Here is a 23,514-nt window from a genome sequence, read left to right as displayed (position 1 = left end):
TAAGCCACACGCAGGCTCCTTGCTGTCTCCTTCTTGCTCAAACAGCAAATACTGTTTCAGTTTCCGAACAGCCCTCAACTCTCACACACTGACAGGATGCTAGCCAAATGAATACCGATGGATGCTGGTAGGCAGAGGCAGAAATTTTTTCCCCTTATTTTCCTCCCCAAAGCTAAGCCCACCCATACAGTTTCATAGTGAAGCACGGGTATCGAGCTAGTGTCTATATATTTAAGTTTTCATTTTAAATATAGTGTGTGTTAAGGATAAACACTATATTGTGAAAGGAATTTGATTTTCTCTTCTGTAAGGAACAGCAAAAGCTATATAGGAGGAGCATAATGCAAGAGAAAAAGTTTGGCTTTTGATCTGAGGAAGTCAATTTCCAAATTGCATATTCCAACTATTATTAAGTAAAATCAAGGCACATTAAATACTTTTATGTACTTACTCATACAAGAGCCAATTTGGTCTAGTGGTTAAGGCACCAGGCTAGAAAGTAGGAGGTAGCGAGTTCAAGTTCTGCTTTCACCATGAAATCCAACTGGATGACTGGGCCAGTCATTCTCTCTCAGCCAACCCACCTCATTGAGTTGTTGTTATAGGGAAAATAGGAAAAGGAAGGTGTGTTGAATGTGGTTGTCATCTTGAGTTATTTGTAAAAGTAATGAAGGTGTGATACAAACAAACAAACAATAAAACACTAAGAAATCTGGGATGAATTAGTGCATACAGCAACTAGATTTGCATTTACAGATTTTGCAAAGAGCAGAAAATATATGTGGTTCCCCCCCCGCCTGTCAGAAACGGGGTACTTCGTGCATTTCATATCACATTGAACAAATGGCAGTTTAAACAACAGGTGGAAGGTGTGGGGTAGCCCTCCTTTAGAATAATTAGGATCAGTCAGCATGACCAAGACCTGATGTAAACCAAGCCATTTAGACAGCTTGTTGGGTTAAGGTAGTTAGGAAACACGGAAACAATTGTCAAACACATTGAAAATGGCATGTTAAATTCTAGTTCATACAGATAGTCCTTGACTTATGACAATTTCTGTTGCTAAATGAGACAGTTTGAAATGTCAACAAATGCAGATTGTATCCTGTCTCCTTGAATTGAGAAATGCCTTAACATTTGTTGTCGCTTAGCAATGTTAAAAAATGTGATCAGTTGGTAGCATTACACTTGGATTGTAAACATTTTTGAAATCAAAATTTAAATTCTCTTGGATTCCATGAAAGAATTAGATGGCATTTAAATAGATAACCAGTAATTTGGAGTTGGCTACACAGATAAGATTGTATGGACTCTTCAACAGAAGCAAAGCTCAGATTGACTGCATTTATTTTTTATGTTGCGAAACACTGAGTGCAAGGACACAGTAATTCACATAAGATGCAAATTAAATGCCACAGGCATTAGGTAATAAGGAAATCAATACACTGACAGAAAATTCAGTCATATATCAGAATTCAATTGCTCAACAAATTTTGCTAGGAACACACTTTTGAGGAAACTTGTTGAGGCAGAAATTTTTAAAGAAGAACATGGGATTATTAAATGAGAGCACCAATTTGCTGGCAGAAATCACTATTTGCTGACACAGGATTATGGAAAGCTGGATAGCAGGATATTATACTGGGATGACCAATTGTAGTGATTAATTTTCCTCAATTTTGTGCAAAAGTTGTGATATTATTGGCCAGATGTCATGTTTCAGTAAATCCCTAATCGAAGTTGACACAACCTTTACATGATACAGTTAAATACCCTTCTTCAGATTGGAGTTCATATTCCTATGTATACATAGTTGCTTACAGATTCAGAATAATATGGCAGATGGAAAAATTAAGTCAATATTTTCTAACACATTCTTTGGAAGAAGTAATAGTTCATGGGAAATGGATGTTGCTTTCCATTCTTGCTTTTGATTATTTTCTTCTTTTCAGGACTCTTCCAGATCAGACTTATTAGGATTCCATGCATATATAGCGTGTCTAAGATCTCCCCTCAGGATTTTCAGTAATATTCAAGATTGTAAAGGTCACTCCAAAATGTTTCTTTCTTTTCCTCTATAACCACATCACACACAGTTGGTTTAAAAATAAGTCCCAGACACCATGTCCCCCTGAATTCTTAACCTTTTAAAATTTCAACCGCCCACCCTGAATACGACTGAAAATGAGAACAAAATCTCAAACATATGGTGTATTCAAGACCTAAGAATAATTCTAAGGTAGAATTATAATGCAAGAAGAAAAACATTTCCCAATGCAAGAAAAAAAAAACAACCCTTAACTTGCAACAGGAAACATTTTGCAAGTTCTTTTTGCCAAGGAGGTATTACAAAGTACTGAAATGATGTCCAAATCCTTTCCTACATACTGTTTATATGCAGAATCTGTAACCAAATGCAGATAAATACATTCAAATTTGTAGCAGTGAGCTACTGACCTCTGTACCATGTAGAGATTGTGTTAGCTTCCATTTACTGAAGGATTCACTGAAATATACAATTTGTCTGCATACAACTGTAATGAGCAGTCTTTTACACTGTATCATATCTTTCCTCCAAGGGGCCCAAAATTGAATTTTGCATTACAATCTCTCAACTTCTTGTTCTCACCCAGCAGCTAAAAAAGGTGAGAACGTTATTCGGCTCCAAATAAGCAAGGTAGATTTAGAGGGGCAGAGACTTATAACAGATCTTTTCTTTTTAAGCACATTCAGTATGAATTATATTAATTTCCAATAGCAAAGCTTTCCAGGATCAAAGGCACCAGTTTTCTTAATTTAAAAAAAATCTACAAATGGGTACTATGGAGTCTTGCATCTTATCCTCTCTGGTCATTCTTCTTTCATGTGATCATTTTCTTAGGTTGCTTTAAAAGGTCACAGTGTGCAAAAACATGACATTACACAATAATACATTTCTAAATAATACAAACTGCTATATCAACAAAATAACCTGTTACTCATTTTCCTTTTGGGGCATTTCTCAAAAAGGCAGTTGGGAAAACGAAATCAAAAATTTCATTTTCAATCATGCCCTTGTTTCCTTGTAGGTCATTCTAAAGAAAATTCACTTGCAAATCTGAACCTATTAATATAATTCATTTATATTAAAAATAACCGATACTAGGACAACATCACCAGATTTTTAGCATCTTCTTTTGAACCGGGGTGTCCAACTTTCTCAACTGGTAAGACTTGTGGACTTTAGCTTCCAGAATTCTCCAGCCTGTATGGCTGGCTAATGAATTATGGGAGTTGAATTCCACAGGTCTTAAAGTTACCAAGGATGGACACCCCGGATTTGAAGAGTTTGTTTTGCTTCCATTAGCAGCTGTTTGCATGTCTTGATCTGTGATAAGCAGTATATTACTGAATTTCATACAACACAATCTTCATTTCATAATAGTGCATGACAGACTAGGTCAGGGGTGTCAAACTCACGTTGTAACGGTGGTGTCACTTGATGCATTGGGATGTTTTTCCCCTTCACTAAACCGGTCATGGATGCATCCAATCTGGGGGCCGGGAGTTTGATAGCCCTGGACTAGGTCATATAACAACCAAACCCATGATCCACACTTATTGCTTTCAAGCTCAGGATCAAGCAAAAGGATCGGAGGATTTCTTCATGACTTATAAATAAGAAACTTGTGAAGTAAACCAGCATCAGATCTCTCATCTGGTTGGTTTTACTTACTTGCAGAAAACAGGAAGAAACAGCAACTACTTGTTCTAATGAATTCAGATATCCCTGTCTGAAAATTACCACAAAAATACATCTTTTAATTTCTGTATGTCTTTAGAGAAAGAGAAATGAGGTGGGGAACATGTACACTGATTCAAAGATGAGAAAGAAGAACAAAAATATTTCTTTTTGTACAACTAGCAACCAACTCTTTTTAATTTGCCAAGATATGTTTCGGATTGGTACTGAGCTATATCCATCCCCCATAGCCTTTCAGACCTCTGCCAAAAGCAGTTCATAGCAACATTCCTCAAACTATTGCTTCCCTACAGATGTGATTTAATTAGAGTTTAATTCTAACCAGCATAGATGGTTGATTGTAACATTCAGCCTCTCTTAAAGTAATCAGATGGAGATTTGAGTCCCACGCCTGCTGAAATTATCCTATGGAGAAAAATGCTCTATTTTATAAATAACATTTTAGTTGCTATTTCTACTTTAAAACTATGAGTTCAAGACAGGTTTTCATCCCCTTACCAAAAATAGTATGACATAATAATTAAGGCTAGGCAAAACATTTAGAAGATGTGCATCATAGGTGGTATTCAGCAGGTTCTGACCAGTTCTGGAGAACTGGTAGTGGAAATTTTGAGTAGTTCAGAGAACCAGCAAATACCACCTCTAACTGGAGATTTTACAGTATCCTTCCCCTGCCACGCCCACCAAGCCACGTTCACAGAACTGGTAGTAAAAAAATTGGAATCCCATAACTGATGTGCATTAAAAGTCCTTGAAGTACTAAAGCAGATGTATAGCTTCCATCATGGCTGTGAAGGTTGTTCTCAGTTGTCTGGATGCACATGCACAGATATTGGGCTGCCTTCAAAGCCACTGTGTGAACATTCCACAGGCTTCAGTCATGCATTTGTAAGATGCAAATGAATGCAAATCAAAATGGACTTGTAAAACAATGAAATACATCGAAAATAAATTGGAAGTTGAAACCTGGAGACTCCATCCAAAGGAATCTTACCAACAGACACTAATTTAAAAAGGGAAGTTACAGAACAACCATTTTTATAAGTTAAATTACAGCATATAACATTTGTTGAAATTGATCACAGTCTTGTGACCAAGATTCACAGTCACGCACTTTTGAATCTTTATCTATAGTCATACAGAATTATGCTATAACACTAGCAATCAACACCATTCACTGCTTCGAACTGCAGAATCATCGTATCAGAAAGGAAATTAACACAGACCTTTGCCAAAATAGTATTTACACAAGAAGTCGTTTCCTCTTCACACATTCTAAAAATGATTAGTTAGCAAAACAAAACCCACAAAAACATATTTGCACATTTTTATCTTTGTGCCTTCTCAGGTCATTCGTCTTACATTCTAGTATGCATGAGCATACTACAGCAAAAAGCTAGCCTGCATACAAAGCTGGTCTCCTCCTGCCTAGCTTCTATGAATATTCAAAAAATGATCAGAAAAATAGCCTTAATACTATTATTACTTAATACTATTTCTTGTCTAGTTGACATATTACAAGATTTCTGACCGTATATTTATGCATTAAAAGACATGCTATGCTTTATACTTAATTCTGTCCAGTCCTGTCACAGAAAATTGTGATACATGAAATGGTTTCTTGAGAATGGAAGTTTGTAGCTGCTGTTGGCTAGATAGTTAAAATCAAGAGCTGGCTGTTCTGCATGCCCATAAGCCAAAAATTAATGTAATTAATGGTATGAATGCAAATAGGAAATGAAGAATGATGAAAAAGTTGCAACAGGCAACAATTTATTTGTAAAAAATTTTTAAAATTGTACTACAACAAAGATTAAGGAAAACAGTATTAATATATACATATATTATATATGTATATACACATAATATATAGTGTACCTTTAATATTACATGCTTTTCAGAAAAGAAGAAAGTCATTTTCCCTCATAGTAATTTTAAGCTCTTGCTTTCTTTAATAAAAACAAAATGAAATTAAACGTTCAAGTATAAGAAATAAGCACACTAGTATCTGAAAGTGAAAAAACCATTTGCTTTGCACAAATGATCACCATTAAATACAGAATAAGTCATAGTTATCTAACACTTGTATATGTGCCTTGGTGAACTTTACATTTGTGTAAAATCTTTACCTGAGATATGTAGAAATAATGAAAGGTGCAAGTTCATGGAGTTCGAAAGTTTTCATTCCACTTCAACGGAAATAAACATAACATCTTACATATTTCTATCCTCATGATCGTCTACATGAGAGCTCTTCAGTGGAACAGATTTCATGTTACCAAGTATCTTATGCTTTATGACACACAAAGGCAACAACCACTTGCAACAACCAGCATGCAGACATGAAATAGAGGTAGCATTGTCTTACAGCTTCCACAGAAACAACTTAATTTTAACCACATGAGTCTTCTGCAAAAGGCACTCACTTTTTCATTTCTAAGCATGGTGTTCAAATCCAAACCAATCAGCATTGTTTGGCTATCTGTGTTTTTAAAATAAACGGGGAGGGAAAAGAGTATGTAAGAAATGTAGCTTAATTATTGTGCAGTCTTCGGTACAAGGAAGGATGGTTTGTTAAAATGACCAGCTATTGAAGAATTAAACAGTTAAACCAATAGAATTCAAAAAGTACAATAACCATTAAAAAGCAGATTGCAAAATAGCTGAAATTATACTACCCTTTTATAACTAAAGAGCAACATGTTACTTAAAAAGCAATGTTTCAGAGTTTTAGTCACTTAAAAAGCAATGTGGAGGAAGAGAGACAACTTATTACAGTAATATAGAACTTATAAATATCAAAAAGATTGCCATCCTGAATCCTTTCACATTAGCTGAAATTAGAAAAAGTTCCATATTATTACTTTTATCGAGAAACAACTGAACTAATTGAATTATAAGATGTTCCACTATTACAACTTGAAGCATAAGCTTCCTGACCGTTTGCATCAAAACTGACTCTGAACACAGAAGATGCTTTCAATAAAAAGTCAGCTGCATCTCTGCGGCCCAGTTCCCTCAGCTTAGACATCAGAATACCCACAGTACTTTCAGGGGCATTTCCCCATTCCTGGAGAAGGGAGTAGGATGGACTGGAAATAAAGTCATTGGAACTCCCATTGTTTATATTATGCTTTGCAACCAGTTCAGGAAGGCCCAAGTTCATTGCAAGAAGGCACCAATCTTTGCCCATAGGATCAGGTGGATCCAAAAGTCGGCTCAGTTTCCTCCTTGTAAGTAGATTCAAATCTGATACATGGATATCCATTCCTAAACTTCCTTGTGAGTAAACATCAAGACACCCAAAGCACAATATGCTGCTAAAACTTTCTTTGTAACCACCCATGGTATTAGTCAAGGAGGTCTCTTTTTGACTTTGTGCACGGAAAAAATCTCTTGGTTGGTAAATCATGACTGGCTCATGATGTTCCCTCAGCTGCTGAGGACTGAGATAATGTTTGACAGTCAACAGCCCTGGCAGTGTGGTGGCTATCAAATTATCAATGGTACTGCATACAGAGTCCAGGAATAAGCAGCATTTAATCTTCTCCATTTCCAAGCCTCTAACTTGAACCTCAATACCCTGACCATTGTTGACAAGCAGTACAAGAAGTTCAGCTCCACGGTTCATAATCTTTGATCCATTGACCCACAAACGTATATCTGCATCTCCCTCTGTGCTTTGTTGATGAATCCATCTACACAGATTCACCTGAACTTTATGAAAAATTCCACAAGGCAGTGGGGTTAGATGTTCCACAGGAACAATTCTAACACCACCATAAATCATAACTTCATCTTCTTCATCAGCCCAAGACCTATGGAGGCTATCAGTCTTAATTAAGGCTGGAATATCAATCATTGTTCCACTGCTGACATCTCTGGCACAGATGTCCATGGCATCCAAGACTTGTATAAGTTCTTCTACATCACTGTCTGGTATAAGGCGCTGAATATCCTCTATTGTATATCGACCTCTGTAGTGGTGGAGGGCTTTAGGATTTTCTACAGACAAAAGTCTTCCAAGGACATTTGTACATAACCAGCGAGGATCCAGCAGAACAACATCTTGGACTGTCTCACTCTGCATGATGTTGATCTGTTTAGAAAAGATAAAAGCCACATAGTTAATAATCATATACATACAAAATAATATTCACATAGTTAATAATCATATATACATGAAAGAAAAAGGACAAGATCTGTGACAGTCCCCATGGTTTCTCAACCAGACAATTATAAGAGCTTTAACTGTTTCGAATGTTCAAATACCTGTGATAACATAGGTTGTGTACAAATGCATAGAATCCTACCCACCCTAATGCTAATCCTAATCCTGAACAGGATTCAGTTTATAAGACTGAACACACAAAAATAGAAAGATTGGTTTGTTTCACACCATGTTTTCTTCCCAATTTATTCATGCATGCATTGGTGACAAATACACCATATTGTGAAGCATTCTTCATGTAATTTCTAGTTTATAAGACAACCCCCCCAATTTATGTGTCCTACTTAACAACCGTGTTTTAATGACCATGCTGAATCACTTTATGCCAATTGTAAAAATGATTTTAAAATTGAGACAAATTATTGGTAACCCTCTTAATGACTGCAGTGACTTATAACCAAAAATTAAGGCTCAATGTCATTAAGTGAAGACTACATGTAAATCTGTTCTTCTTAACCACTAGGCTTCCATACATCTTTTCACATGGCAATGACCCTATTCAATGCAATATGAATTTCTCGAGTTGTAAATTCAGTCATGGTCTTTAATAATATGTTGAACTTTGCAAGAAAAAGAAACAAGTTAAGCTGTTTCTATCTTTTAAACACACCATTTGGCATAGTTTCTCTTTGTGCTGAAGCAGGAAGTAGATTCTGCTTGGTTTCTCTACTGTATGTTTTGTATGCCTGCAGAGCTTAGAATAAGAAAAACTTAGTAAGGGCAACAATTTGCAATCAGTGTGATAGGCAAATTGCAAGTTCATAAAAAATTATAGAATTAACATTTATCAAATTATCCATGTAATTAATATACTACTTACTTCGCCTATACTGTGTAGCTGGAGGGCTATATGCCTAATCTCATCTTCACTTGCTAATGGATTAAGTTGATCTTGCACATCATATACAAACTGTTGAAGGGACATGAGCTGATTGGGCCCATTCATTTTTCTCCATGATGGTAGGGTGGAAATTATTTTTTCACACAAGTGAGTCATAGGTGGACATGTCTATGAAAAAAAACCATAGTAGACTTCGTTTCTAAAATTCAAACTGTTATTGTTGCTTAGATTTCATCTAAGATATCATTTAAAACAAGGTAATCAATTTTAGTTAGCAATATACATCTTTTATTGCCTGTAAGTGAAATTTCCAATTACACTAAGATTACTGACATGTAGCCCTTTTGTGAAAATATATTTTTTATTCAATGGTTAGTTGAAATTTGAACCTGTTTCATGAAAACGTTAATTTATCCACTCAATACAGCCATCCCGCCTGAAGTTGAGTTTCATCTATCCTTTTATCTCTATTGTTTGGACTACATTTCTATTTTAATAAAGATGATTCTGAAATTGCCTTTTCCACTTGCTATAGCAATTGAAAGTTGTATTACGTGGATAAATAGGATGTTCTTTCATAAAAAGGGCAGGCATCTGTGCATTACTAAACATAAAGTAGCACTATGTCAAATAATTTAGTATAGAAAGCCAACAGCTTTAACATACATAGTATTATTAGCTACAACATATACTGTTTCCTGCTAATGGCACTAACACTAGAAAGATATTGCCATAACTCAACTACCTAAGAGATTGGCCAACATATAATTAAAGATATGTAAGACAGAAGTGAAATAAAAACAGTAATTTATTCATTGACAAGTTTAAAAAGCTCTGAACTAGGTTTCCTTGTTGACCTCCAATACATCAGGACTTCAATTCCTAGAATTCTTAGGCAGCTTTATGAAAATTCAAGAAGTTTTAATACATCTGGATGCTGCTATGCTGGAGAAAAAGGTTGTCTTCTAAAAAATAGGCAGGAACTCTTCCCACCAAAAAAAGTTCAACATAGTTGAGACATGTTTTAAAAAACAGATGTTATGATAAAAACTTAATAAGCAAAACAGTAAATTTCTGTTCTAATTCATATAGATGTGACTCCAACCAACTATTATTGTTAACACTCTCCCATATCAGAAGGGGTGACATAACAGTAGTTGTGTTCAACATAAGTAAAGACCTAGTCAGTGGCTGTACATATAACTTACAGAGATAATCTGACTGCGCAACTCTTGAAGATGGTTTCGGAGGATCTTCATATCTTTTGAACCTGATGCTCCAGCATCTAGAATAAATAATCTGTCCAAAATGTGAACGTCATTCCCAAACCTAAAACAAAAAAGTAATGATTATAAGCTCAATTTTAATTTTATTTAACTGAATAATTTTGGCAGATTAAAATCTTTCTTGAGATTACAAATGAAGCATTCCACTTACTGTTTGACTCTGTGTATTTGAAAGCCAGTTCCATTCAATTGAATCACTTGTTTCTATTTTAACTATTTCTTTTATTTATTTATATTTTATCTATACTTCATACTTCACTGCCCAGCTCCCTCTGAGAGGGGTTATACTGGTCCCTTTCCTAGATTCTCCAAGAATAAAGGGACACTGGATGTTTTTTTTATTTTAAACATAGTTCATTTTTTCTATTTCTTAAGTCAGAAATTATTCATTGTAACAAATGTTTAATACAGACTGATCAGGAATTCATGGTCCTACTTTGCTTATACTGAATCTAGAATAAATTTACAGTGGAATTAAAAAAATAAATGTATTAAAAACTTTATAGACAATAGAAGCTTCTAGTCCATTCTGCTAAGACAGTGTTTCTTATCCTTGGTCATTTGAAGATCTTTGGACTTCAACTCCCAGAATTCTGGGAATTTGGGAATTTTGGGAGTTGAAGTCCAGACATCTTCAAGTGACCAAGGATGAGAAACGCTGTGCTAAGGCATGGAAGGTGAAGAAAAACCTTCAAGATGGTGGCAACACACTACTATAATAGAAAATGATTGCTTCTTGAAGTATAAAACAGTATAATTAATATGGACTTTTCCTGTGCATGGGAACACCTCTTTTTCCTTTAAATTTTTTTAATCAATTCAGTTAGCTAGTTTATGTATAACATGCTAATTTCAAAATATAGCAGGTATTCCTATGTTTTATACTATGTTTTCTCTTCTTACCTGTTCCTAATTTCTTTCAAAAGTGATGTATCTTTGTCATATTGGAACTCTCCTCCAGCAGAACGTGGAAGATTAACAATATCGGCATGTGTAGCCACCAGTGCAACATGAAGTGGAGTTTTCAGCCTTCCTCCAAATGCTTCAGGAGACAAAGAATGAAGAATTTCAGGACAAACAGATTTTTCTTCCTGTTACTGTATTATGCTTCTATATATTTACTTGGTCTGACACGAATGGCTATATTTATTCTACGTTTATTCATACTGCTCTATTTTATGAAATAAAGAAAACATTATACATGGGAATAAATAGTCATAATCTGCCCATTTACAAATTTAATACACATTTTGGAGGGTTTTAAGGGGTTTATCAATTAGATACAATAATCTACAGTACTGCAAATTTACGGTAGATATTACAGGCAAGGAACAACTGATCTAAAACCCATTCATACAATGGTATGAATGCAACTTTACAGTACTTACACAAAACATTCTCATGTAAGAGAGAATTAAGTATGAAAGCCTTGGAGATACCATGAAAAAGAATGGGAAAGTGAGAGAAAGTGAGAAAGAGATACAATTGGGACAAGAATGAGGTAACACTAAACACAACTTTGCACAAATACATCATCTGGGGAAATAACATGTCAAGTTTTTTGAAAATAGTGATTTGAACCTTGTAGCAATTACTGAATTTCGACAAATGGTCAGTAGCAGCACCACAAAAATTAATATGAGCAAGAACCAATACATCCTAAATGCAAATAATGCAAAAACACATTCAAACTTTTTTTAGTTCTTTTTTGTATATAAACACACATACAATTATACGAGAATTATTACTTCTAACAGTATAAATATTTCTTAGAATGTAATCAGTATTGGTTCCTGATGATGTGCAAAAAGGCTGCACTGAAAGTAAAGTTCACTGTTAATAATTAATTTCTATGCACATTTATTAGAAATTAAATGTGCAGTTCAGTGAGTATTGAAATATATGGAAAAAATCTTAGCTCCAGAATTTATTTTCTCCAAGTTGTTGATGGAGTAAATCTTTCCAAAGGAAAAAAAAAAGAATGAATGTGCAATGAAGAGGAATGTATGTACAGCTGACTTGGGAAAAGCCAATTAATTCCCCATGTAAGTCAGGTGACTATTTGCAAAAGATAAATACCCAGACTATGCAAATCATTCAAGGAGATACTCTTCTTGCAAGAGAGCTGTCCCTAAGGGAACTACATCTTAAAGGCAAGAAGAGGCTGCAGCCATTTAAAGATGCGGCATGGCTGGTTCAAGGTTTTTCAAAAGTCTTGGGGCGGGGCAGGGGAGGGGAAGGTTAAATGAAAAAAGACACTTTGCACAGGAGAAATAAATAGCAACACTGAAATATGAACGTGTTATTTTTAACAGTCTCAGCATAGAATAAAAACCTTTCAATCCCGCGATGTAACTATTTAATTAAAATTTTAGTAACACTGTTAAGAGTTTGAACAGAAATTAAATCAATGCATTTGAATTCAGTTTTTCAATGAAAATGTCACATAAAAGGTGAAAAGTGGTTTACAGCAATAAAGTGAAGTTGATTCTGAATTACATGAATCAAATTTTTTCTAAAGTATAGAACAATCACATTAATGGATACATTTTATAAGCAATTTAAGACAGTATGACTAAGTAAGACATCACATCAGTAATCTCAGTGAAAAAATTATGATTATTAAAAATGCAGCTATTTCTCTTCATATACAGATGACTTGGCACAGATTATTCATCATGTAAATAGACATACCTATAGGTTCTTCAACTGGAACTAGTGATTTTAAGAAACTAAGCCAAAAGGTCACTTGGTTCAACTGTATTTCGTAAGGTTCTTCAAGACTAAAAAGCACAATGTGAACTGAGGTGGGATCATTTGCAGCAAAATAATCATAGCAGCAGAAATAGACAGGATTTCCAGAGAATTCCCATACACTGAAATCACCAATTCCTACAAAAGCAAAAAGTTTGTTATCAAACTAATAAATGAAAGAAGTTATGAAATGTTAACAAAACATTATTTCCAGAGAGAAATCACAATATTTTTTTCTATTTTGCATTTGCTGGAAGTCCCACTACTGATAAACTACCTATAAGATTCCATTCAGATCTCCTCCCCATCCACTTTTACCTTATTCAAAATTAACCTGTAGATGTCTTTAAAAAGTGCCACAATAAATTCAGTGAAAAAAGTAGCTTGTTTTAAGCACAAAATCTAGTGTTAAAATTAATTCCAGATGTATTGAAATTAAGTGATCATTAAGACCATGAAGCATTTTGGAGGGAATCCAAAGGCAAAAAGGTACTTAAGAGCTCACAGGGTGCAAATGTAGCTTTTCTTAAATTCAACTGTTTTTTTCCTGGGATTGGCCTCATGTGCACCATAGCATCTGCTTGCTACAGTTAGATTTAAGCACTGATTATGCTGCTTATAATGAGCTTACTATTTATTACGTGGAACTTTGCATATTCAAGTTTCAAAAAAAGTAAATGTTGCTGAAGTACTGAAAATATTTAAGGCAATGCATAAAAAAAAGGTTAAAGTAGAACTTGTTTGCACCAAAGATCGTGCCAGTGATATTAAACTAAACTTATAATGCACCAAAGTTTATGCTTTACCATTCAAATAAGCATTCTGCACATCAATGCCCTTTGTGGACTGGTCATCCATGGAGCAGTGAGAATGATGAGAGGGAGGAACAAATACTTCCAACATCCCTTTGGTCAGTCCTGGCTCAAACATCATGCTTCGGCTTCTCACGCTAACATTCTCACAGCCAGGATACAGATTTGAAATACTTACTGAAACTGGATTAGAGAAAGAATATAAATTAAAGATTACAAACTTTGGAAAATTGGCTACTTAATGATTTCAAACTCTATAGAATTAAAAGCGATAAGAGTGCAGGCTTGGTAAGATGATGAAAAGTCCCAGTGCCATCTGTAGTCAGAGCCATCCATTTTCCTTAGAAAAGACTTAGGCTTGGGGGAACAGCCCCTTTTTTGCACATTTTTCCTCATATTCCCAATTATGAATAAAAAACAAAAGAAAGTAAGCAAAATCTATAGAGTTCCCAAGCAGAAATTATTTATTGCTGTAATTCTGTATTTAGCCTTTCCCAACTTTAGGCCCTACAAATACCTATTTTTATTTTTTATCCCATCTTTATTATTTTTTTATAAATAACATAAGGTGGTGAACATAAGTAATATTCTTTCTTGTTCCTCCTGTTTTTCCCCACAAGAACAATCCTATGAGGTGATTTGGCCTGAGAGAGACTGATTGGCCCAAACACCTGGGTTTTTAATTATTTGATGTAATTTCATTTAATGAACATCAGAACTCCCATCTGCACGTCCACTGTGCATCCATGTGGATGATTATGAAGTCAATTTGTTTACCCTTTCTTTTCTGCAGTAAATCTTGAATGAGGATAGTGGACTCTCCTGAACAGTATACACTGTGCTATAACCACTGAACTGGAAGGTGAAATCTGAAATTGATCAGGGGCTTCTTCCAATTTGTAAGTACTTTCACGCTTAGAATATCAATATGCTAGTCTGTATCATCAAAGAAACTATTTGCTTTGGAATAAACAGAGATTTGTCTGATAGGCCTTAACTTGCTTTTATATATATTTGTACTCTTCTAACCTCTAGTAGACAACCAAATTAATACACCAATATGTTAAAAACATTTTATATTTTTAATATAGATGAGCAGGATCATCTGCAAACCTCTTTTAAAAACTTTTAATCTTTAACTCTTAAGAAATTAAGAAGTGTCTTAATGATTGAAATAATCTGAGTAGGAAGAGAGGATAGGCATGGACTAATGGTTTCAGTTTCAGCCTTAGCGGCAAGTAATTCAGTGTATTCAGTAAATGCATTCCTTTTCTCTAGATAGATGAAAGATAAAATCTGTTTAAAGCAGGGAATTTGCTCACACCTTGAAAATATGGCATATATACAATTGAAAATATATTTTCCAAATGTATGAATCAAAGAAATGGTCTTTGTACATACTACTGGACCATTTTATACAGCATTAAACTTTAGCACACTGCAGATTAAAACATCTAAGATGCCGAATTAGAAAGGCCACTGGGTCAGCCACTTTCTCTCAACCAAACTTGACTCACAAGGTTACTGCTGTGGGGAAAACTAAGAGGGGGTCCTTCAACTTCTGTGGCAAAAAGCAGGAATATACTGCAAATCTAACAGTAAATTTATATATTTATAATAAATATATAAAATCTTACCATTGACAAGTGATCATGATTCTAATATTAAACTTTCTCTTAGACTATATATAACTTTTGACTACATACAGAGAAAGATAGAACATAATTTAGGGATTTTCACTATAAACTGGATTATATATTAATATATTGTTTTTTTGCCTTACTACTATAGTAGTAAGAAAAAATATTAATAGGTTAAAGTGGTTACCCCCACAGAAAAGGATGTTTTCTGATTCTACACAACCAGATGTATTAAGTGCATGATTTCTTTCCAAAAACATTGAGAGTAATAAATTTAGCATACTACAGGTAAGGAGAAAACTCTTAGATGTGAAGTCCAGGTAACAGTAAATAGTTTAAATAGTTTAAATAAATAGTAGATACAATGATCCTCAAGTTAACTCTGATAAGAAGGGGCAAAAGTTATGCTCAATAGTAGTATACTAAACATTGGAACATAGATTCAAAGTGTTTTAGTGCAAGTGAAGCATCTGTCCTTGAAACACTAACTGCCAACTGATAATGAAGTTAAATGACTGTATGTATACACAGTTGTGTTAACAAACAGGTGCAACCTTTGAAATTGGTGCATGAATTTTCCAAAGGATGCAGCTGTTATGATGCCTCAAAGAAGAACAAAAGGGTTGCACAGCAGAATATTCTAGACTTTGATGGTCTGCTCCAATACCCACTGATTTCAGGTTTTTTTTCTGTTTCAAAAGGCAACATGATCAGACCTTACCCACAGAACCTTAATCAAAGTTAATTTCCAATTACTCATTTCTAATATAAAAGGTCTGGAATATGACAGAGGCCAAGGGTTCAGTCAAAAGAACAAAAAGTGTGTGTCAAAGAAGGCCACCCTTCATTCCAAGGATCAAAAGCCCAACAAATATATTGAGGAATCCAAAGGGCATCTTTTCAAATTTTTAACTGAAGAGCATATAGTGATCTGCAATCCTTATCAATATATGGAAACAATACATCAATTTCTTCACCAGATGGAACGATTTATTATGTGGCTCAGATTTTCATCTCCTGTCTGACTTGCATGTCAACCAATGTCATAATTTCAACAGGGATGGAATGCATATTCTTTTTTGATCTTACTATTGAAGTCAATGTTCTGGTTGCTGACTGGCTCAGTTCTATCCCTGTTTTCCAGGTGGACCAGGCTAATGCTGCATTCAATCATCAGGAATTCAAAAGGAATGGCCTTTGTCAAAAAAGAGTCAGCAAAACTGAGGCAAGCTGCTTAATATCAGTTTTCAGTAATTCACTGGGAATCACATCTCAAAATTGTATTCTGTTTTGAGTGATTTTTTTTCCAAGAAGGCCAGTAACTATCATTCAATTTTGTATCCCAATAAAAGCAAACACTGGCAAGCTCCAAATAAAAGAAATGGAGAAAGTTATTTCCAGATATTCAAGCCTTGTTCCTGGAAAGAAGCAATTTTTGAGGTAACAATTCATCACATCAAAACTAAGCTACCATTCTGTTTAGATAACCTAGTTAGATTAGGATAGTTTTCTTACTCTTAAGCTAAAATAAAGCTCTATGCAATTTTCATTTAGTGGCTCTAATCTCTCTTCTAGAGCAACAAAGAATGCTCATGTTGTATTTTTGTATAGTATGTGACAACACTTTAGATATTTCAATATAGTTATCATATAAAACTCTTTTTTTCCCTATTCTTTGGTCAGTTTTACAAATATTCTTCATAGGATTTAATTTTCAGATTTCTTAGCATTCTGATTCCCCATCTGTAGACACACCCAAGTCTGACAATAACCTGTTCAAAATGTGGCAGAATATTTTTAGCCTTTGATCACATTGAACCAATGAAGAAATAAGGCACTTGGGTAGGCATGGTGATTAAATGAAGCTTCTTTCTCAAGGGTCTTGACCCGATCTATCTTCTCTTAACAGACATTAAAGTCTAAAGAATTAAACAAGCAATGGGAACTTACCTCCTATCCAATTTTGAAACCTTGTTTTTACTCTGAACAGATCCTTTATATTCGGGCTGTCCAACTTGTCAAGTTTTAAGATTTGTGGACATGCTGCTGGAAATTCTGGAATTGAAGTCCACGACTCTTAATGTTGTCAAGGTTGGACAGCCTGAATATAAAGGATCTGTTCAGAGTAAAAGCAACCATGATGCTTTACAAGAAAAACTTTATCTTATTTATCATGCAGATTTCCACCTATGGAAAGTATGATCTGTTAAAATACTTATAGTTAAGTGAAAAAAAGAATCCTAAAAAACAGCTCATTGGAAGTTCTCAAGCATAATAGCTATAAACAACAACCCATAGAAGAGATTTGTTTTAAAAGATAATAGTGTAAACTATAAAAACACTTACGATCACAATGGAATATAAGCTATTTAAAAATACTTACGATCACCATGGAATATAAACTATTTTGTTTCTAATTTACAAAAGAAGCCATTGGAAAAGGAGTCACACTGTTGTTGTTTTTCTTGCAATGGTATAGTTGGCAATCTTTATTAACACAGTGTACAATTGTGCATAATTCCCAGGTTTCCTGCCCCCAAATCTTGTAAGACGTTGTGAAATGTTGATGTTTTATGAGATATCACTTGGAAAAAAAAACTTGAAAGCTTTTGGTTTTTATCATGTGGAATAAAGCTTTTGTGATAGCTCAAGATTGGCAAATAAATAAATCTCATTTTTGGGGTGGGGGGTGGGGGGGTGCCTTAAGACTAACAATCTCTGTTCTCAGAAGCCTTACTTAACAATTTGACTATTGTTGCTGTGAAAGGCTTAGCTAAGGCAATCAATTCAGAAGCATAGCTTTACTAATTATTTCACTTATTTATTTCAAATATAATTGCTGAATATATTACTGAAGGCTAAATATATGCCTCAGGGATATTGCATTTTCCTTGTATTATAAAAACATTTGGGCAGTAGAAAAACGTATTTTCTTCACAATTAACTATAATGAATTTCAGTGTATTATTGCTTCTCATACCTTGCCCATTTAAAATCTTTTAATAATTATGTAACATAAAGATGCTCTTGGATTGAGCTTGACTCATAGTATCTAGAGAGAGACAATCATGCTATTTCATTGGCAAAAGTTTGATATTACTAACTTTAGACATGCTTTTTCAGCTTTCTATAGTTTAGCTTACTATCCATCTTAAGCCCTGGTGATCACCTTGGTGTGTGAGACCAAATACTACTACCTTAATGTATCACTGAAACAGAACACAAGCTGTCTAACAAAGTGAAACAAATTTCACTGACAGTGCTCTAATACTTTAAAGTACAACTTTTCATCCATTGAGTATGCATTGGTTTTTGTGATGGCATAGATTGTGTACATTTCTCTCTAAAAAGAATCATTCCATTCAGCCTCCATTTACAAAGGAGTGCAAAATTGCATTACAGAATGTGGCCACACTACCATAAATACAAAATGAAAAGAGCTATTCTTATCATAATGTTTTTCCAGTGCTGATAGCACAAAATAAACATCCTTAAAAGTGGTACCTGTTGGCTTATTAGATAAAGGTGAAGGAGGAAATCGGACAGAATTTGTAGAAGCGAGCCTAGGTCTGCGCCTTCTGAAGAAGCTTCTTAGTAGTCCACATTTTAAAGATTCCACAAGAGTTGTTTTCCCAGATGAAGAGTGGCCAAAGAGTTTAATTTTTATTCTTGGTTGTAGATTATGAGTAGGTCTAAGATGCTGGATGAATAATGCCCTATGTGTATCCTAAAGATAAAACGGATTAAATCAGACACAAAGTTATGATGAGAAATATTAAGACTAAATATACTTCGTAATGTATTTTTTTTAAAAAGGACAGCTATCCAGATTTAACATTCTGATTAAAATAACAAATCATTATTTAATTAACTAACAATATTATTAATTACCCAGTCTTATGTTTCTAGGTAGTTTAAAACAAAGTGAATTAAATACAAGTAACACAAAAATAAAATAATACATTAAAAATACAACCAACATGGCCATGCCTACAAGGATGCCCATGCCTATCAAAAGCTTATTCCATGACTATTTAACAGAGATGGGAGAACTGATAGGCATTCTTAAGATTTCTAAACTAGATGGGTATAGTTCACTGATTGCTCAGCTGCTATACGTTTTATTTTTTATACTATTTGGTTAACTAATTTATTGTTAGCTGCCTAGAGTCATGTATGTGAAATGCGAAATGGGTGTCTGTACAAATCCAATGAATGAATAAGGCAATGGATGGTATAATAAGAATAATAAGAACAGATGACAAACTTTGGAGACTATCTAAAGACTATGGCATAAAGCAACTATGGTGGTCTCAGTGATTATTGGCACACCGGGGGCCATATAAAAAAATATCGAATGGCATTTAGAAAATCTGTGCATTGACAAAATTTACATCTGGCATTTACAAAAGGCTACAATGCTTGGATCAGTGCATATACACCAATACATTATGACGTCCTAGGTTCTTGAGAAGAATTCAATGTATATGAAGGTGAACAGTAGTTAAAAAAATTAGCAACTGTGATTTCACACTCATATGTGCCAGTTAGATATTTATATGCCACCTAACTCCCTGTGACTTATAGGCTTTGTAAGTTATGGCTAAACAGCAATAGCACTTAAGACATATACCGCTTCACAGTGCTTTACCACCCGCTTTAAGTGGTATAGTCAGCATATTGCTCCCCAAAATCTGGGGCCTTATTTTATTGACTTTGGAAGGATGGGAAGCTGAGTCAACCTGAGCCTGTTAGGATCAAAGGAATCGAATTCCTGGCAGTGTGAGCAGAGTTAACCTGCTATACTGATTTTTAAGCCATTATTACTATTCAAATTAAATTTCTGCTTTTTTCACTAAGCAATTTCAATTAATATAAAAATTATCTGCATTTTTATCTTATAATTAAACTAAAACTAAGATTCTCTTATCATTAAGGTATTCATTGCCAAATCTTTACTTGATTTCCAGAATTTCCCCAAGACTCTTACAGAACTTTGTCAAATTGAGAACTGACAAAAAATTATTAGATAATCACCATTTCCAATTTTCTTTTTTTTTTTTCATAATGCCTTTTAAAATGTTAGGTAGAAGTGATACAAAGCTTGATTCTTCATTATAAGTCATTTTGTGTGCTTATTACAAGATGCTTGGAGAACTTACTTAAATGGAAAAACACAAAGACAGGGTAAAATTTAAATATAAATAGTGCAATTTCATTCCATTACCTTTTTCAACCTTGTAAGCAGACTAGCTATATGATCATGCTGCTCTGCTCTAGCCAAATCTTCTGCTGTTTTTCCATCCTATTAGAAGACAAAAAAAATCAGTTAAAATGAATTTTTGTTCATGTCTGAAGAAGTACCATCATTCTATTGATTTCAGGTTTGTTAGAAAATAAAGTTTCAGAAAGAAACAGATTAGAATATATTTTCATGGAACATTTAATGTATTTAGCATCATAACTATTTACTCATTTCTAGATCACATATCTTATCATTTCTAGATCATTTTACAATTATTTGATAATTGATGTTTAAAGTTTAACATTTTAAAACAACTTTCTACTTTCTCAAACTGTGTTTTTCTATTTTTTTGGTGAGCAATACAAAAATGCTTTAGAAGATGATGAAGTATGGCTTTTACTGAATTAATAGGAAGCAAGGTATTGAAAGGTATGTTTAAAGCTTATAAGAAGCACAACATTTTATTTAACTATTTAACTAATAAATTTATTAAAGGGCCACCTCTCTCCTATTTTACCAAATCTGGCAGAAGGAGCACACTCTGGCTGCAGTCAATTAAAGAATGCCAAGAAGCATGTCTTCTCACTTGTGGTACCTACTCTCTGTAACACCTGATCACCTGAAACTCTTAGCCCAACCCCGGATCATTTCCCTCAATAAATAAAGGAATGAATAAAGTGGCTTTGAGACATTTGTTTAATTGATTCACTTTATCTAGTTTTAGGACTTTTGTGGAAAACCGACAATGTTTTAGGTCATACTTACACAGAAATGTTTAACATTCAAAAGGTTCACAAACTTGTAAGCACCATTGTAAACTCTTGTGTACATTCCTGATTTTCTTTGCTCATCTCTCCCATGAACATCTCCCCTCCCAACCACTAGGAAGCAGCAAAGAAAGACTTGAGGGAGAAGGATAGTCCTACAGAAGTCATAATTAAACATGACTCAGTTATAGTAATGGTACTGAAACCAAACATGCATCATAGTTGTAACACTTAGCAGCTTTTGCCTTATAAGCATCGATCTAAGCAATGCTTAAAATATAGCCATTATTTCTATGAAGGATACCCCTGGTACCGAGCTTGAAGTTTTCAGCTGAATGTTAGCTTTTTTAAATAATAATAACTGAGAGTGATGTGTTAATTATTATTTTTGTTCTACAGACACACATACAGGTAGTCCTCAACTTACAACCACAATTGAGCCCAAAATTTATGTTGCTAAGGGAAAATTTTGTTAAGTGAATCATTGCAATTCTTAAAATAGTAACATGGTTAAGTGAATCTGCTTTGCCCATTGGCTTTCCTTGTCAGAAGATTGCAAAAGAGGATCACATAACTCTGGGACCCTGCAATTGTCATAAATGAGTCCGTTGTCAAGCATCTGCATGTGACCATGGTCGTAAATCACTTTTTTCAATGTCATTGTAACTTCAAATGTCACTAAATGAACTGTTGTATGTTGAGGACTACCTGTACTTAACGAAGAGATGCATTGATTGCTTTCACAATGATATAAACAGAATATTAAAATGAAATCTTCAGGTATATTAATGTGGATGGAAGATAATGGGCCAACTACTAATTAATGTTTTCAAATGGTTGTAACGTACTCTATAGGTTTAGGGAAATAAACATTAGAAGAATTAAAAGGTATTTTTATTTCATGACAACATAAAGTAGTAGAATGCTCCATGCTGCCCAGCCTAGATTAATAGTTTTATGGAGGTTAATAAATGTCAAAATCTTTCTGATCAGAAATACAAATCAGCATAAGGGCTAAAATATGATTTCCCCACAACATTATCTGAAGTTTAGCAGTATTCTGATATTTTTAGAGCTTTTATTTCCAGGAGGATCTGGTGTTTTGTTTTTTTTAGCAAGCTTGAATTATTTTATTTGCAGATTCAAGAGCTTGGAACAATTCGTATTTATTTTTATCCCTCCATATCTTTAAGAAGAATAATTAGATCAACAAAGGCAACATAAGCGATAGCTAAAAATACACACATGCAAATAAGGATCTAAATTTCCTATTTTGGCTGGCACAAACGTAAGAACAGAAATAACTAGTTGAGGATGTTATCCAAAATGCAGGGATTGTGTACAATGTAACATTCATTTAAGCCTAAAGCATTATAGATTAGTGGTTACCATTCTTGGTATTACTAGAAGTTAATTTACAGTGTTAAAATAATCAGATTTTTTTCCCCAATCTCCAATGCCTTTTTTCCTAAACTTAGCCTTTTTTTAGCCCTATTTTGCTTCTTGATGATAATGTTAGCATGTTTACAAGCACCACAGAATTCTATAATTCAATATTTTCTGATTATGTGCCATTAAGTTGGTGTCAACTCTTAGCGATCACGTAGATTTTCCCCATGAAAATCTGTCCCTAGCCTGGTCCTTGGTGAACATAATGCCATAGTGTCTGAGTTAATCCACCTTGGTGCTGATTATCTTCTTCTACTTCCTTCTGCATTTCTCAACATTATAGATTTCTCAGGGGAGCTCATTTGTCTCTTGAAAACCTTGGGCTGATTTTGTTCATTTCCATTTGTTGTTTTCTTGGCTATCCTTGGTATTCTCAGGAATCTTTAAGTTCAAAAGCATATTTTTTCCAAAGCCTTCATGACTACTTTGTAAAGTGCTAGTCTGTGGTCTATTTCTTAAGAATATTGTTGATGGCTGATCCTAAAAGGCAGAAGCTATTTACCCTTTCAATCCTGTGTCTTGATTTCTTTATGCAATATTGTTGATTGCCTTTCAGTTGCCGTAAATGGACCAAGTTAATAATTACTTACTGTTAGTTTTATAATAATAAGACTACGTTGTCAGAAATGCCTTGTTATGACTACCAATGTAGAAGAAAGAAAGACTATATAAAGGCTGATTTCTCTGGCAATACTAAAAATGAAATCCCATCCTTTACAACACTGAAGTGGGCATGTCTTCAAAAAG

At 34.2% G+C, this 23,514-nt stretch overlaps 1 protein-coding gene across 4 annotated transcripts in view; it reads right to left on the bottom strand.

Annotated features, from left to right (window-relative positions):
- Positions 1-5,498: 5,498 nt before the first annotated feature.
- Positions 5,499-23,514, bottom strand: part of DAPK1 (death associated protein kinase 1) — a 71,554-nt gene continuing 53,538 nt past the window's right edge. For 2 of the 4 annotated variants that reach the window (XM_087926802.1, XM_087926803.1), the window contains exons 20-28: positions 21,317-21,473; positions 20,534-20,611; positions 18,811-19,033; positions 13,661-13,849; positions 12,795-12,992; positions 11,004-11,142; positions 10,023-10,143; positions 8,794-8,982; positions 5,499-7,841 (exon numbers count right to left, since the gene is read on the bottom strand). In XM_087926802.1, the coding sequence (XP_087782928.1) occupies positions 6,609-7,841; positions 8,794-8,982; positions 10,023-10,143; positions 11,004-11,142; positions 12,795-12,992; positions 13,661-13,849; positions 18,811-19,033; positions 20,534-20,611; positions 21,317-21,473 (2,527 nt within the window). In that variant the 3' untranslated portion in view covers positions 5,499-6,608. The remainder of the gene's footprint in view (positions 7,842-8,793; positions 8,983-10,022; positions 10,144-11,003; positions 11,143-12,794; positions 12,993-13,660; positions 13,850-18,810; positions 19,034-20,533; positions 20,612-21,316; positions 21,474-23,514) is intronic. The other 2 variants (XM_087926804.1, XM_087926805.1) reach the window with 1 other exon arrangement.

This window comes from Pseudonaja textilis, chromosome 2 (assembly GCF_049901715.1).
Source record: "Pseudonaja textilis isolate UNSWEBS1 chromosome 2, rPseTex1.2, whole genome shotgun sequence".
In the NCBI taxonomy this organism is placed as follows: domain Eukaryota; kingdom Metazoa; phylum Chordata; class Lepidosauria; order Squamata; family Elapidae; genus Pseudonaja; species Pseudonaja textilis.
The sequence above is the reverse complement of the archived record's forward strand: the minus strand, read 5'-3'. Positions and strand labels throughout refer to the sequence as shown.